The sequence below is a fragment of the Eulemur rufifrons genome, chromosome 6 (assembly GCF_041146395.1).
Source record: "Eulemur rufifrons isolate Redbay chromosome 6, OSU_ERuf_1, whole genome shotgun sequence".
Taxonomy (NCBI): Eukaryota; Metazoa; Chordata; class Mammalia; order Primates; family Lemuridae; genus Eulemur; species Eulemur rufifrons.
The window spans coordinates 52460814-52475551 of record NC_090988.1 but is presented as its reverse complement, the minus strand read 5'-3'; the positions used below and the strand labels follow the sequence as shown (position 1 = coordinate 52475551).

Sequence of the window (14738 nt, the reverse complement as noted above, 5' to 3'; positions counted from 1 at the left end):
CATTGACAGTTGTTTTCCAAACTTCCTTTTGAGCAGTAGTACTTCAAATATAGGCAGAGTGGTTTAGGTTAAGGAGGGAAGAAGCTTAGTCTTAATCTGTGTGGCTTGGGAAGAGGAGAAAAACCACTAAAATATTATCTGTATTTTAAGTTTAAGATGCTTCCCATCCTTAGTAACTAAAACCTGAGTGCTTTTTCTCTCTGAAAAATTTCCCTTTCTTGTTGCTTGTTAGTCACAAATGGAGTTGTTGATGTGGATTCTTTGAGGGGAAAGAGTGAGAGAAAAGGACAAGAAAAATAGAATGATGGGGGAGGTTTTGTGAGCTAGAATGAGAGATACACTCTTTCACAAAACATTTCTCACAAATCATTGAAGTCCAATTCACCATACAAATTACCCATGTCTTACTCTATTCCTTATATATATACATTCTGTGTTTTTTCTCATTAAAGGGGAAGTTATGAGAGGTGGGAGGGTAAAAGTCATTCTGATGGGAAATCCAAGTGTGGTTCCCTTAGAAGGGGGCTTTCGGCTCTTTTCCTTAGAGAGGGAAAGACACTTTGGGAACATGTTCATGACCCGTTGATTGTATCTGCTGGAAGAAGTCATCTGGGCCTGTTGGGTTGGTATCAAATCAGGGGATTATGCATTCAGCCCCTGGCCCCTTTCATGTAATTGCCTCTTTTTAAAAAAGGTTAAGTCTTGGCTGAGGCTTGTCGGGGAAACCTTTCCTAAGTGGCTTCATTTATTTTTTAAAATTTTAGTTTGTAAATTTTTGCTTGGAAGAAGCACTGGTGATAAATATCTTCTGGTTTTTGTTTATTTTCCCTAAAGGAAAAATGTCCTTAAGAGATTAAAGCTGCTTAATTAATTGCTGTCTGGTACAAACTGGCTAACTGACTCAAATGGGAAGCTGCCGTTGTGTCTGACTGGTTCAGCTGAAGATTGAAGGCTGTTCATCCTTTCTTTTCCATTTGACATACATTTCTTGGGCTTCAAATTTGTGACTCAACCCTGTGTTGTCATGGAGAAGCAAAGATAGAAAGGACAGTCCCTGTTCTTGGGGAGCTCAGCGTCTAATGGAATGTATTTGAATGTATGTGTGGCTGAAGAGTTTGTTAATGGTCTTGTGAAAGGGCCTTTTCTTTCATAGCTCTTTGATGGTCCCATTTAGGATTCTGTACAGCACCCAGCTGGCTGCATTGGACATTTTAGAGACCCCATCAGTATTTGTGAATTTGATTGCAACATTGCTTTTCATTTACTAAGTAATTTTACCAAGGGAGAATGAATTTTCTCCCCTAGTGATTACAGGACAGTAACATCTCTTCAGGAGCTGCTTTTAGCTTAAGCCCCAAGAAATAAGGCAGGTTGTGGATCACCGACGTGGTCAGAGGAGGCCCAGACTTCAACTAAGTGACCTCCTAATCTCTCCCCCAACCTGACCTGTCATCAGAGCTGGCAGCAGCTTGGGATTCCTTCCCTTTTTCCCACCTTGCTTTTCATTCAAATGGAAGGCTGGCAGGAGAGGGTGAAAGAATCAAAGGCTGGATCATAATCAGAGAATGTTATGGCTAGAATGGGCATGGCAATTATCCAAGTTAAACTTCTCTCCGTATCTTTTTTTAACAATTGAGGAATTTGAGATCCAGTGCCCTGTGCCCTGTTTTATACTGTAGTTTTCTGTAGTCTGAATAAATAGTCCTTAAAGTTTTACACATACACACAGATTTGCTAATGAGAACACCCAGGTGATTAGGAGGCTTTTTGTTTTTACAGCTTTTTCTTCCTAATTATTTCAGTTAGAATTAGAATGTGCTTGTATCCCCCAAATATACACTCAGGTAGGAAAAACCTCCATAGTATGAGTAATGTGAATGTCGAATCTTGGGAAGTGATATATTTTGATCGGAATTATTGTCATTTTAATTATTATAAATTAAATTTAATTAAGGGGTAAAAGCCAGCTAATTTTTCTTTACAAATCAGAAACTCCTTAGGGTTTTAAATCTTTCTCAGCCAGCCTTTTCCTCATCAATCCATAGAATGGTCTTTTGGCCTGGTCTTTAGAGTGAACATAGCTGATTCTAAATTCTTGTGACTCAATGAGAAAGGTTTATGGGCGAGGGGAAGCAGATTCTAGGGCAAGAGGCTGCTGAATAGATTTTCTCATGAAGATGGTCCAGAAATGTATCTTTACACGTGACTGTTATCCACTGTAGTTTTCTGAAGAAATTTATAGAGAAGAGACTTAGTTATATGCAGAGGTCACCAGTTTAGAGATTAGTCAAATTGGATCATGGAAAAAGTGCCAAGAATGAATGTACAGATTATTCTATGTAGTATCAGTATTTTTATTTCTTTCCTAAGAAGAAAATTTACTCACTCTCCTTTGTGAGTAAATGCCTCCTTGATGTCTTGTCTGTAAGGTGGCGACTTTTCATAGCCTTCATCTTGTGAGGGGGCAACCTCAAACTCTAAGCAGGCTCCCTCCCTTTATTGGTGTCTTAAACAAAAAAATAATTGGACAAAGCCAAGGTAAAACAAGGCTTGTTCATCTTCCTTTCCTCTCCTCTCATTTAGTATGAGGTAAAAACAGGCAACTTCAGATATCAAGCTGTTAGAGCTCGAGAGGCTGTTGGTTCCAGATTAATATGGCAGCAGGCAGATTCCCCTTGTTGGCACCCCCCCCAACCTCCAAAGCTGTGCCACCAATGGGAGCAGGGGCTCTTCCTCAGTGGGTTCCGAACAGTTTGCATCAAACATGACATCACCAACCTTAAGGCTCCAGCAGAGCACTTAAAATCCTAATGAAAGAATAGATACTATGCAAGGGAAAAAATGATTATCTTAAATGCTAACTAATGGATTTTTTTTTTCTTTTTGCACCTGATGTGCTGTTTACTCTTAATGCTGTACAAATATAGTTGTTCTAAGGGCCTTTCACCCTCCTGCCTAGAAATAGAAAACGGGTTGTGTATTGGTTTTTTTCAAACTGATGTCTGCTTTAGAATTGGAGAAGGTACCTGGATCCTTCCAGACTGCTACTGCTGGCTGCTGCCTCCTCAACTCATCATAAAGAGCATTTTGATAAAGACAGAGGACTTGGAGCAGGGCATGCCTTGTCAGGGATTCTTATGCCAACAAGGAAATGGCGTGGAATCAAGTGGGATGATATCTTGTTTATTTAAACAGTACCAAAGTGCATTGGTCTATGTTTGCCTGCTTGAGGCGAGGCCCAAGTTGAAAATACAGTAAAGCAAACTCATGAAAGTGAATGTTCTGTTTCAAGTCAAAGTCTTGTCTCTGGAGAACAATCTTGGATAAACATGGAAAGCTTGGCCTGTGTGGTGTTTGGGTTCTGGTGCTGTCTTTGCTCTGGGAAATACTCTATTTTGGAATATCTTGCTTTGACATTCAGAATGGTGGGAAAGATTAGGAACTGGGATAGGATTTTCATGGTGTACAACTACATCTTTTGACCTAAGTTACCTCCAGCTTACAATTTATTCGAATTCACAGTTTACTCCAGTTTATTGTCATTCTCACATTCAACCATTCGTGCTCCTAATAAAGGCACCAAGAAAGAGTTTGAGTAAAGAATGAATGTACAGGAAATTGTCCTTGTACATAGGGCTGTACTCAGAACACGTGTTATCTTGGAACCATTTTTCAGGAATTCATCAAAATCCCCATGACATTGTTTTTCATCCAACAGAGAACAAGCATATCTCGTGTCATCTAAACTTGGAAAACTAATTTGAAGTGCAGGCATGGCAACCCCGCCGTGGCCCAGGTTCCAAGAAAGAATGTGTGGCACCCACTCTGTTGCTCTGTGCACCCACTCTTTATTGCTGCCGGGCCAGGCGCCGGGTCATGCCCGGCCCAGGGAGGAGAGGGCCTGATGAGCTCCCCACTCTCTGTCGCCAGTGAGCAGGGGAGCTGAGCTCTGAGGCCCCGAGAGCCCCCGGGGAGGGCTGGGGTGCAGGCCAGGAGGTGCGCAGCTCTAGCCTTTTGGGTCACTGGCCGTGGGCTCCTGGCAGAACTCATCCATGAACTCGAGGAAGCGGCCAAACTTGGGCTGGCCCTCACTCAGTGCCGGGTGGGCCGGTGGCAGCGGGGTGGCCCCGAACACCCTCTGCAGTGAGCCGCGCACCAGCCGCCGGTAGCGCGCCCGGAACTCCTTCAGCAGCCGCTTGGCCTCCAGGTACTGCTTCTGGTTCACCAGCCGCTGCTCCGTCCGCCGGCGCAACACGGCGCCTGCAGGGACAGAAGCCGGGAAAGGTAACAGGCTTGCCCTGGTTCCCACCTAGCCTGAAGCAGCAGGATTTGGTCCAGAGACCTCCCAGAAAGTGGGAGTCCATGGGAAGAGGATGGTAAGGAGGCTGAAAACGGCCTTTTCAGCTTGGGGCAGTGAGAAGTCGGCAGTATCCCCTCCTGATTCTGTATTAAACCCTGGTTCAGGTCCCTACCAATATATGTGACTCTAGGCAATCCCTGCCTCACGCCGGGTCTCAGCTTTTCCATCTGCACATGGAAAGGGCTGGGGTGGACACTCTGAGGGCCCTTCCTGCTCTGACACAAGCCCTTCTTTGCCTTATGCCAGCAGATGAGTAAACTGCTGGATCTTGGGTCCTGGCAGCTACGCCAGAGCCATACCGAGTGGAGCCTCTGTAATGTTCCGAGGGTCGCGCATGCGAATGAGGATGCCATCCAGCAGCTGGGCTCGAGTCTTCCTTGGGGGCGGAATAGGGATCCTCTGGGCCTGACAGAAGGTAAGGGAGGAGGGTGTTATGGCAAGTTTATGCTCATACTTCCTTGGCCTCACCTCACACAGTCACAGCAACAGGCAGGGGAGCACTTGGGGCACTGAGAAAGCATGGCCCTCAGAGGGTCCGGAGGGGCAGCCCCATCTGTACCTTTTGGGGTCCTGGGAGGCCACTGACACACTCAGTGAGCTGGATGTTTACCTGTTTCTCTTTGGGAACATAGCGTTTCTGAAGAGTATCCAGCTTGGGCTTGGAGGAGCGCCACACGAGTGGGTGCTTCAGCGTATGCTGCAAGGCCTGTGCGTTCTTCTGGATTCCTAGGGCCGGAAGGCAAGACTGAGTCAAGACACTTCCCTCTCCTCCTGGATGCCTCCTCCCCTGATCTCTTCATTCCCTAGTCTCACTGCAGCTCTAGGTGAAAGGATTTGAGAGTTCCCCAAGAAGAAAATCTTGTCCTGATCTGTTGCAGTGCCTGAAGTTCCATCATTCTTCAGTGAGTACTTGTCCCATATGAATAGAGATCCTGATGGAAAAATGGCACTGGAGTGGGGAAGAGGGCAGACCCCAATGTGACTCTGTTAACCTCAGGGGGTTACACCACAGGGACTGACACCCTCGAGTCCAGCTGAGTGCCAGCTCCTTTGGAAGCACATACATTGTTAACGTATCAGTCTTAGGGGCTCAGAGAGGAAGCTGCCTGAACCAAATAGGGAAGTTTGGATGTCAGTTTGGGACTTAACTGGGCTAGCAAGAGTTCAGGAATCTGGCCAGTCTCGGTGTTTGGTTATCAAACCTTTCCTGAGGACTTTTCCATCCAGAGCAGCTGGGCCTACACCAGCTGTAATCTTGGAACAAGCTGTGGCTCCCCAAAATCAGGTGAAAGCCCAAACCAGGACAGGGGTCCCGACATGTAGGGTTTCAAACCAGGATACCCCAAGAAGCCCTTTGGCAGACATCTAGAAAGAGGACAGCACCCTGGCTGGGAAAAGGCGGCTTGACACCAACCTTGGCTTGGCCTTGATTTGCTCTGGGCTGTGGAGACGGCCCCTTGCCCTGGAGCAAGAGCATGCCCTCACCTACCCTTTGGCTCAATGAAGGCCGGATCAGGCTTAGCTGTCAGCAGCTCTTCATAGCCACGGTACTTGCTGGGGAGGGAGGCAGACGGGAGCTTCCTTCGAGTCCTCTTCACCTCTCTGGGAGCTGTTAGTGGTCTCCTTTGGTCTTTCTCCTTCACCTGTAAATCATCCCTATGGATGATGGAGGAAGGCAGCTCACTCACCTGTACCCAGGAAGAAAAACATTCATTCATTCAATGAACACTTCTGAGCATCAGCTCCACTGCCGGTCCCTATGCTGGGCCCTGTTAAGGGCAAGACCAAGACTGAGATTGATAAATACTGTTAACAGAAGGGAGCACAGCGGTTTTGAGTGATCACAGAGGAAGCCCTAACCCAGCCTGGAAGCTCTCTAGGCGAAGTGATACCCTTGCCTGAGCTAAGTCCTGAAGAGTCAGGAGAGCTATCCCCAGGCAAGGGTAGGAAGAAGGTGGACTGCAAGTGACGAGAAAGGATGACTGCTGCAGGCAAGGGACAGCATGAGCAAAGGTAAGAAACATCAAGGTACATTTGAAGGAACTAAAGATTGGTACCCCCAGAGTACAATGTGAAGAGATGGGCAATGGGAGTAACAAGCAGGGCCTTTGTATGCCAAGCTGAAGGTGTTTTGTATTTTCTTTATCCTCACCCTGATGGCAAGTGATGGAGGATTTCAGCCTACCCTAATGGTTTTATAAGAAACATGAAACCTGTATTTCATTTAGGGATGTGGTTATATCCTTTATTGAAATGGCCAAGTCAAAAAAGAAATAGGAAATATGAATAGACCTATAACAAGTAAAAAGGTTGAATTAGTAATTTTAAAACTTCCCACAAAGAAAAGCCAAGGACCACATGGTTTCATTGGTGAATTCTGTCAAACATTTAAAGAAGAATTTGGCCCTGTTCCAAAATGTAGAAAAGGGAACATTTTCCAGCTCATTTTCTGAGATCAGTATCACCCCCAAACTAGAGAAAGACATCACAAGAAACAAAAAATACAGACCAATGCATTAATAAATGTAAAAATATTAGCAAACTGAATTCAACAACATGTAAAAAGATTATACACCATGACCAAGTGGGATTTATGCAAGGTTGATTTAACATCTGGAAATCAAGTAATGAAATAAACTATCAATAGACTGAAAGACCAAAGCCATATGACCATTTCTATAGACACAGAAAAAGAATTTAACAAAATCCAACACACCTTTTTGATTAAAAAAACACTCAATAAACTAGGAATAGAAAGAAACAAGGTTCCTCAACTCTATTAAGGGCATCTGTGAAAAACCCACAGCTAACATCATAATTAATGGTGGACGACTGAATGCTTTCCTCTAGGAACAGAACAAGACAAGGATATCTGCTCTAACCACTTCTATTCAATATTGGAGGTTATAGCCAGGACAATTAGGCAAGAAAAAGAAAAAAACCTTTAAGTTTTTTTTTTTTTTTTTTAAATGAACAACATGGTGGCTCATGATTGATTGCATTGCTGTGGCTGCTAGGAGATCAGAGTTACATTTGGCAATACACCTTGACCATGAGAGCAGTAGTGCATGATGTGCATGTTTGAGTGATAGAAGTACCTTTGTATTTGTTACTTCCTTTCTTGTCCAGATTTTTTCATCATCTAACACTCAATTGTTTATTTTTTTAAATACTTATTTGTTTATATTCTGCATTGTTCCAGAAAGGTTCTGCATACTTCTATACTGTATGAATTTATATGTCACTATAAGTCATCTGTGGCATAAAGAAAGATGGATGGGTGGACATCCTGGAAAGAGCTGGCAGTGGGCAGATTGGAGGGGCAAGACTGGAGGCAGGGAGATCAGGGAGAGGCACGGCTGAATAATAACTTCAAGGGGCCCTGCCAACTCTTCCAGTCTTATATTTCCCTTTCCCTGCATGCCACCCTTCTGCTGCACTGCAACTGAACATTTGTGGTTCCTGCATATACCATTTTAATTTCCCTCCTCTATACCTTCTTTCATGCTGTTCCCTCTGCCCAGAATGCCCTTGCTGCCACATCTTCACCTGGTTAACTCCTACTCAGCCTGCAAAGTTCAGCTCATTTGAAACTCTTCCAGGAGGCCCTCCTGGTCTGAGGCAGAGGCATCCTTCCTTCCCTTGGGCTCCCAGCCCCTGGGTTTCCCTCAGTCTTAGCACTGATTGCATGTATTGTTCCTGTCCATCTTCCCCATTAGACTGAGAGCACCTTGAGGGCAGGACCTGTGTCTGCTCTGTCTGTCTTTCCAGGATCCAGAGACAGTATCCAAAGTGAAGAGACCTTAAGCAGAGAGGCAGAGGCAGCAGCAAACCATTCTGAAAACTGGTCAGAACCACATCCCAGTCAGACCCTGGATCTTGTCTGTACTATAGGACCAATATGTCCCCATCAGTAGCCTCAGATCAGTGGATCTCCAGGAAGGGGCTTGCAAGCCCTGCCAAGGGTGCTGACTTCTGGTTACAGACTTGCCATGTGCTTGCTCCCAGCTGCCCACAGCAGTCCCACCAGCTAAGGGCTGTGCAGGAACCTGTGGGAGCTGGCAGTAAGCGGGCAAGGGCAGTTGGATACAGGTACCTGGGTCAGGAAGATGGACTCTGTGCTCTTGGTGTCCTCATCTGACGGCTGCTCTGGGCTGAGATGGATGGCTGTGTCGCTCGGGCGGGACACAGTCTCTTCACTATGCACAGTGGAGTCAGAGCAGATGGGAGGCAGTGGCACGAAGGTCCGGTGGGGCAGGGAAGGGCCTTCCACGCCCTCAGTGGGTATCTCTGGCCCCAGAGAAGTGCTCTGGGCAGTGGGTAGCTCTTCAGCTTGCTCTGCCTCTGGCTCCAGCATATCTGTGGAGGGAGCCTTGATCGTGGGCATGTATGGGTGATGGAGCAGTAGAGAACGCTTCGGCACCTTTGGAACTTGAGTTTTCACCTGTCATGGGAGAAGGGCTGGATTGGATTTGCTCCCTAATCAGGAATCTCTTCCCCTGGGCCTCGCTAGCCTAAGGCCGCTTGTATAGCAGCCAGAGCACTGGGAAAGGACTCACGGAGAGGCAGGGAGGGAAATCAAACTTGTTTGGCATCATCTATGATATGCCCCATGCATGACATAAGCTGTTCTATTTATACCCAGTGAATAATTATCTTCTTTTTATGGGTGAGGAAACGGGGGTTCAGAGAGGTAAAATGACTTGTCCAAGGTCACAGAGTGCTGCAGTGGCAGAGCCTGGACTATCTGATTCCAGTTCTGGGCTCCAGGCCTCACGCTACATCCCTGACCGCATCACTGTGGTTCTCAGCAGCCTCACTCTTCAGATCAAGGTTTAATGTGGGGCCCTTGACTTTCCCCAGGGACTCCTAGAAGTGGGTGTTGGGGGATGGTCCTGTACTTTCTGGAAGATGGCAGCCCCTGGGCCTTGTCAGGATGCTGGCCTCTGTACCTTATATAAAGATCCAAATGAGAAATCTCTTAGGGTTCAAGACCAAGGAAGCAGCTTCTTTCCTGTTGAACTGCTCAATTTTCTTAATAAAAGCCTAGCACCACTCTCTCCCTCCTTTTTTGCCTCAGCTGCCAGGAGGCAGCCATGTGCCCAGTCTACCTTAGCTGGGCTTAGTTTTTCCTCCCTTCGCTATTTACATCGTAGATTGTTTTTTATTGTTTGTTAAAGGTATTTGCTCTACTTATATCTGTACTTTTACAGACTGTGCTGTGGAACGGAAAGAGCCCGAGCACTGTAGTTAGAAAAATATAGGCCGGAATACAGTTCTACACACACACTGGAGCGTCCATTTCCTCCTCGGGAAATGGGAGAATAGTCCCTGCCCTGCCATAGCGCAGTGTTCCCAAATGAGATTGATTTGTGCAAAGGTACCTAACAGACAAAGGAGCGTGAAGGATGACCGTTTTATAAAATACGTTTCATTTTAAGAAAACATTTCCTTTTTGAAAATATGTAAAACCCCAGTGTTTAAACTTGGGCCTGAAGGACCCAAAGTCTTTTCTCAGAACCCATGCCACAGGGGAACAGGCAGCACCGTGCCTCAGCGTCCAAAACAAGTGCCATCATTTGGCGGCTGATGGGAAGGGCTCACATTTATCCCTTCCTCTTACAGTTCTGTGATGGAGGAGGTCTGAAAGGAATGCTCGTTCTCGATCCCACCACCGCTTTCCCAGCCCTTCCCGTGGGAAGAATGGATAGTCTAATTGGTCAGGGGTTGCTAGTCACCAGGCCCTGCCTCACTGGGGGGCTGGATTACTGGCCATCAAGAACAGACTATGTTACCTTCCATTTGTGTTTTCACAAGCAAAGGGCTCACACAGCTTCTTGGTTACAGGCTTGCTCGGGCAGGTTCTCCATTTTCCTCCTGTTCTGTCCATGCCTAGGTATGAAGGGAGGGCCTGCAGCCTTTGTTCATGCAACTGAGCGAGTAAAAGGCCCAGAACTCTAATCTGCAGCTCTGGCCCCATCTCCGTACGCACACTGGGGCCATGTGGGCATCAATCCATCTGGCTTCAGGACTAAGCTACATTCTCCAGCCTAGCCTAGAGGGTACTTGCCTAGAGGAACAAAGCACTGGTTTGTTTCTCATGTGGCCATTGGTATTTGTGTCTATCTAACTGTATTAGTCAAAACCTTGGATGGAGAAGGGGTGAGGGGTCTCCTGGGCCCCAACATTAACTTTTAACAAGTAAGTTAGTTTACCTCTCTGAGCCTGTTTCCTCATCTGTTGTAAGGATTATTGGATAGTACTTATGCAATTGCTCAGCAAAGTATTAGGCATGGGTGCTCTGTAAAGGACAGAGAGGATTCTGTACTAAGCATCCAGCTCACTCTGATTCTGTTCCCTTCCCAGTTGGCTGGTCCTTAGAGGAGGCAACAGACAAGGGGAAAGATGACGGTAACCTTGCAAGTTCTGTTTCTGACTTTCAGTGATTGCTCCAGTCCTCTGAGGATTCAAGATGAGAGCTTAGCTAGACAGAGGCAAGCTATAGAGGGGTGGCAGGGGAATAATTGGACTTAACTGTTGGGATCAGCAAGCTCAGTGCAGCTTTTGTCTGTAGAAAGACTAAAGTACAGGACAGAGGAGCATTTCACAGAAATTTCTGAAATTCTAGATGAAAGAGGAATTTGACTTATTACATGGCATCTCAGAAGGTGAGTCTAAGAGCACTGGCTGGGAAAGTTAGAAGAGGAAGTAGACTGCTCTCAACATAAGGAAGCACTTCCTTAAGATTCAGGCAGAAAATGTATTCTGGTCCTGACGCAGCCATTCTTTTTTTTTTTTTTTTTTTTTTTTTTTTTTTTTTTTGTGAGACAGAGTCTCACTCTGTTGCCAGGGCTAGAGTGAGTGCCGTGGCGTCAGCCTAGCTCACAGCAACCTCAAACTCCTGGGTTCAAGCGATCCTCCTGCCTCAGCCTCCCGAGTAGCTGAGACTACAGGCATGCGCCACCATGCCTGGCTAATTTTTTCTATATATATTTTTAGTTGTCCATATAATTCTTTCTATTTTTAGTAGAGATGGGTCTCTCTCTTGCTCAGGCTGGTCTCGAACTCCTGAGCTCAAATGATCCACCCGCCTCGGCCTCCCAGAGTGCTAGGATTACAGGCGTGAGCCACCGCACCCGGCCACAGCCATTCTTAATTATTGTAGGTGACTATAACTTGCATTGATATGAGTTTTGGGAATTTATAATGTATTTTCATATCTGTTGCTTCATCCAGTGCTCTGAGCAGCTCAGAAAAGTTTTAGAGTTGAGAAAAGTGAAGCTCAGAAAGTGAAACTCTTGCCCAAGGTCAGGCAGCTATGGAAAGTGATGGAACCAGGCTCATTCCCGGGTCTTCTGACTTCAAGGCTGATTCCTCCCCACTTCTCCATAGCTCCTTCTCTGGGCCTTAGTTTCTCTGTAAAATTAGGAGGTCAGACTCAGTGACCTCCAAGGCTGCTCCCTACTCTAACTTTGATTTTCTTGCCCCTCCTGGTTATATCTATATTTAACAGAGCAAGAAAAGGAGAAGGCAACACTGAACCTAATGGAGAGATTCCAGGCATTGTGGAAGAGAGCAGCTCTATCACCAGGTTAGTCTGCATGCATTAGAATAGGCTCCGTTCCTTCTGAGAGTGGGAGTCCTGCCTTGGAAGCCTTACCTTCCGCGATTCCTTCCGAGGCATCAAAATATGATGCTTAGCCTTTACTATCTTCCTTCGAATTAAGCGGATCCCCAGTCTCTCCTGGAGGAAGCTCTTCAGCAGTGGAGGGACTCCTGGTGCCATGATGGGAAAATAAGATTACTAATAGTTGACATTTATACTGGGGCTTACTACGTGCCAGGCACTGTTCAAATTGCTCCTAGGAGACAGAACTGTACTAGTCCCATTTGATAGGTTAGGGAACTGAGACACAGAGAGGTTAAGGAATTTGCCCAAGGTAACAAAGATAGTGTCACTTCAGGGCCTAGGACTCTAAAATTCCTCCAGCTGCTGTATCTTGGACAGTAGGCTCCACTGCTGACAGCATCACTGCATTTGGTGTGCTCTGGGAGGAGAGGGCCCTGCATTTGGCCTGCACTCCTCTCCAACTGGACAGTGGGAAACAAAGTCACAACAGACCTGTTCCACAAAGCAGAGTATGGCTTAAAGAGTTTTCACGCAGGATCTAGATAATTTGGTATTCCATTCCCAACTCTGCCTCTTTCTTGCTGTGTGACCTTGGGCAGACTGTGAACTTCCCTGGGCTTCAGTTTCCACCACTTTCCATGGGGGAAGTAATGCCTGCCTCCCTCATAGGGTTACTGTCAGGATGAGCTGGAGCAGAGCAGGTGCTGAGCACTGCCTACTATTTTCTCCATTCCCCAGTACACCATGAACCTTGTCCATCCTGACACAGAGCAGAGTCCAGGCCTTCCCAGCGGGAATGAGAGTGCTCACATTGCTCCTTGGACACTGGCTTAGCAGGGGCAGGTTTGTGGGTACCATACCTCGTGTATGGGCCACCAGAGGGTTGTTATGAAATATGAGCTCACAGAGAGATGGAAAGAGAGCTACTGGCAGGACAGCATCCTCCTTTGCAATCTGTAACAAATGCAGGAGAGATCATCAGGTTGACACCACCCCTCACCTCTGCCCAGGTACATCCAGGCCCCATACAGCAGGGTACATGCTTGCTAAGATTGGGGGCAGAGGGGGAAGAGATGCTGCTGTAGGTGGGACTCAGTGCTGGGCAGTACCTTATCCCTGCAATATCACCTGCTAATGGCCAGAATACTTTGCCCCTCAAGTGTGAAATTCCACCATCACTGTTCCATGTTAAGAGTTAAGAATTTTTCTTCCCTTTCCACACTGGATATGTAGCTTATATTAAGCACTGAGGATGCTGGTGGCAAAAATAGTAACAAACACACAAAGCACTTGTCTCACAGAGAGTCTGGAAAGTTGGAAGAGCCCTGACTTTGACTTTAGGATACAATTTGCCTGACACTTCACCTTCCTCAATGCAAACCTACACACCCCATCAGTCTGTCAACAGCACCCCTGATGGCCTCATTCACTGAGGCCAGTCCTGGGCACTGATCTGGGGAGGGATAGGAGACAAGAGGTCAGGGGGACCCACACATCTAAGGGATAAGCAGAGCCAGTGGTAAGGGAGGCTTCATAGCTATCTGGAACCCAGAGGCTGCCCTGTGAAGCCAGCCTGCAAGTGGTGGCTTGTTGGCCAAGCTAGCCTCTGAAAGGCAAAAAATATATTGATAACAACCCTTGTTGAGCAGAGTGCCTGGAACATCTAGGGACTATCTTGGGGTGGGTGTCTATTAGCAATGTAACAGGATCAGGGCCATCAGTATCAGAGGGGCCAGAAGTAGGGCAGCAGCCTATCAGACCCTTGGACACACTGAAAGGTGTTGGGTCAGATGTAGGACCCATAGAAGGCACTAAGGTCCAAGGGCTGGAAGAGGGAGGGCACTTCACTTTGACTTTCTCTGGGGTCTCACTGGGTAGCATGAGATTTCCACTAAGCAACTAACTTCTCTTTCATTTTTATTCATTTAACCAACAAATATTTACTGAATACCTACCATGTGCCAAGCACTTTGTTGAGAATGAGCAAGAGAGTTACCACTCCTGCCCTCAAGTACTGTCTAGTGGGAAAAGCACTGAAGAAATAGTAACACAAAAGAGAGGAGATTTACAATGTGGTAAGTGCCACAAAAGAGAGGTGGTATGAATTACTAGGGTGATCTGACCTAGTCAGAGAGGTAAGAGAAGGTGTCCCTGAGATCTAAAGGAGGGGTAAGAAGTATTTAGTGAATGCAGTGGGGGGATAGAGTATGTGGCACAGACGTCTCTGTATTAACCCAAACCATTTTCTCTAGCACATGCTAGATTATATCTCCTAGCCTCCCAGGCAGTTAGGTGTGGTCATGTGACTCAGTTCTAGCCAATGCAACACGGATGGAAGTGATAAACGCTACTTCCAGGTACGGCCTATACAAAATCTCCTGTACCTCCTCTACTTCCCTCCCTCCATTACACTCCCCCTGCTCAACCATCTGTACCCACGAGGTACATAGGGTCCAATAAAGTACTCTTAAGATCCTACGAGATGACAAAGCCATAGCCAGAGGGGACTTGGGGCTCTGAATGATCATGTGGAAGGCCACCTGCCAACCAGGAATATTCACAATGGACTTTGCAAAAGCAAGATACAAACTTTTATTGTGTATAAGTGATTGAGATATTTAAGGTTACTGCAGCAGCTAGTAATGCTTCACTGCAGACAGGAAGTATTCTATGCAAGGAGAACAGTGTGTGAAAGGCCTCATAGCCTGCTGGAGGAATTTAAAGAAGTAAAGTGTGACTAAAAGCAGA

General features: G+C 46.4%; 1 protein-coding gene across 1 annotated transcript in view; it reads right to left on the bottom strand.

Annotated features, from left to right (window-relative positions):
* Positions 1 to 3679: 3679 nt before the first annotated feature.
* XRRA1 (X-ray radiation resistance associated 1) overlaps positions 3680 to 14738 on the bottom strand; it is a 77036-nt gene continuing 65977 nt past the window's right edge. Inside the window, exons 12-18 of the mRNA XM_069469246.1 lie at positions 12851 to 12944; positions 12021 to 12136; positions 8457 to 8804; positions 5850 to 6048; positions 4971 to 5086; positions 4660 to 4765; positions 3680 to 4260 (exon numbers count right to left, since the gene is read on the bottom strand). Of these exons, the coding sequence (XP_069325347.1) occupies positions 4007 to 4260; positions 4660 to 4765; positions 4971 to 5086; positions 5850 to 6048; positions 8457 to 8804; positions 12021 to 12136; positions 12851 to 12944 (1233 nt within the window). The 3' untranslated portion in view covers positions 3680 to 4006. The remainder of the gene's footprint in view (positions 4261 to 4659; positions 4766 to 4970; positions 5087 to 5849; positions 6049 to 8456; positions 8805 to 12020; positions 12137 to 12850; positions 12945 to 14738) is intronic.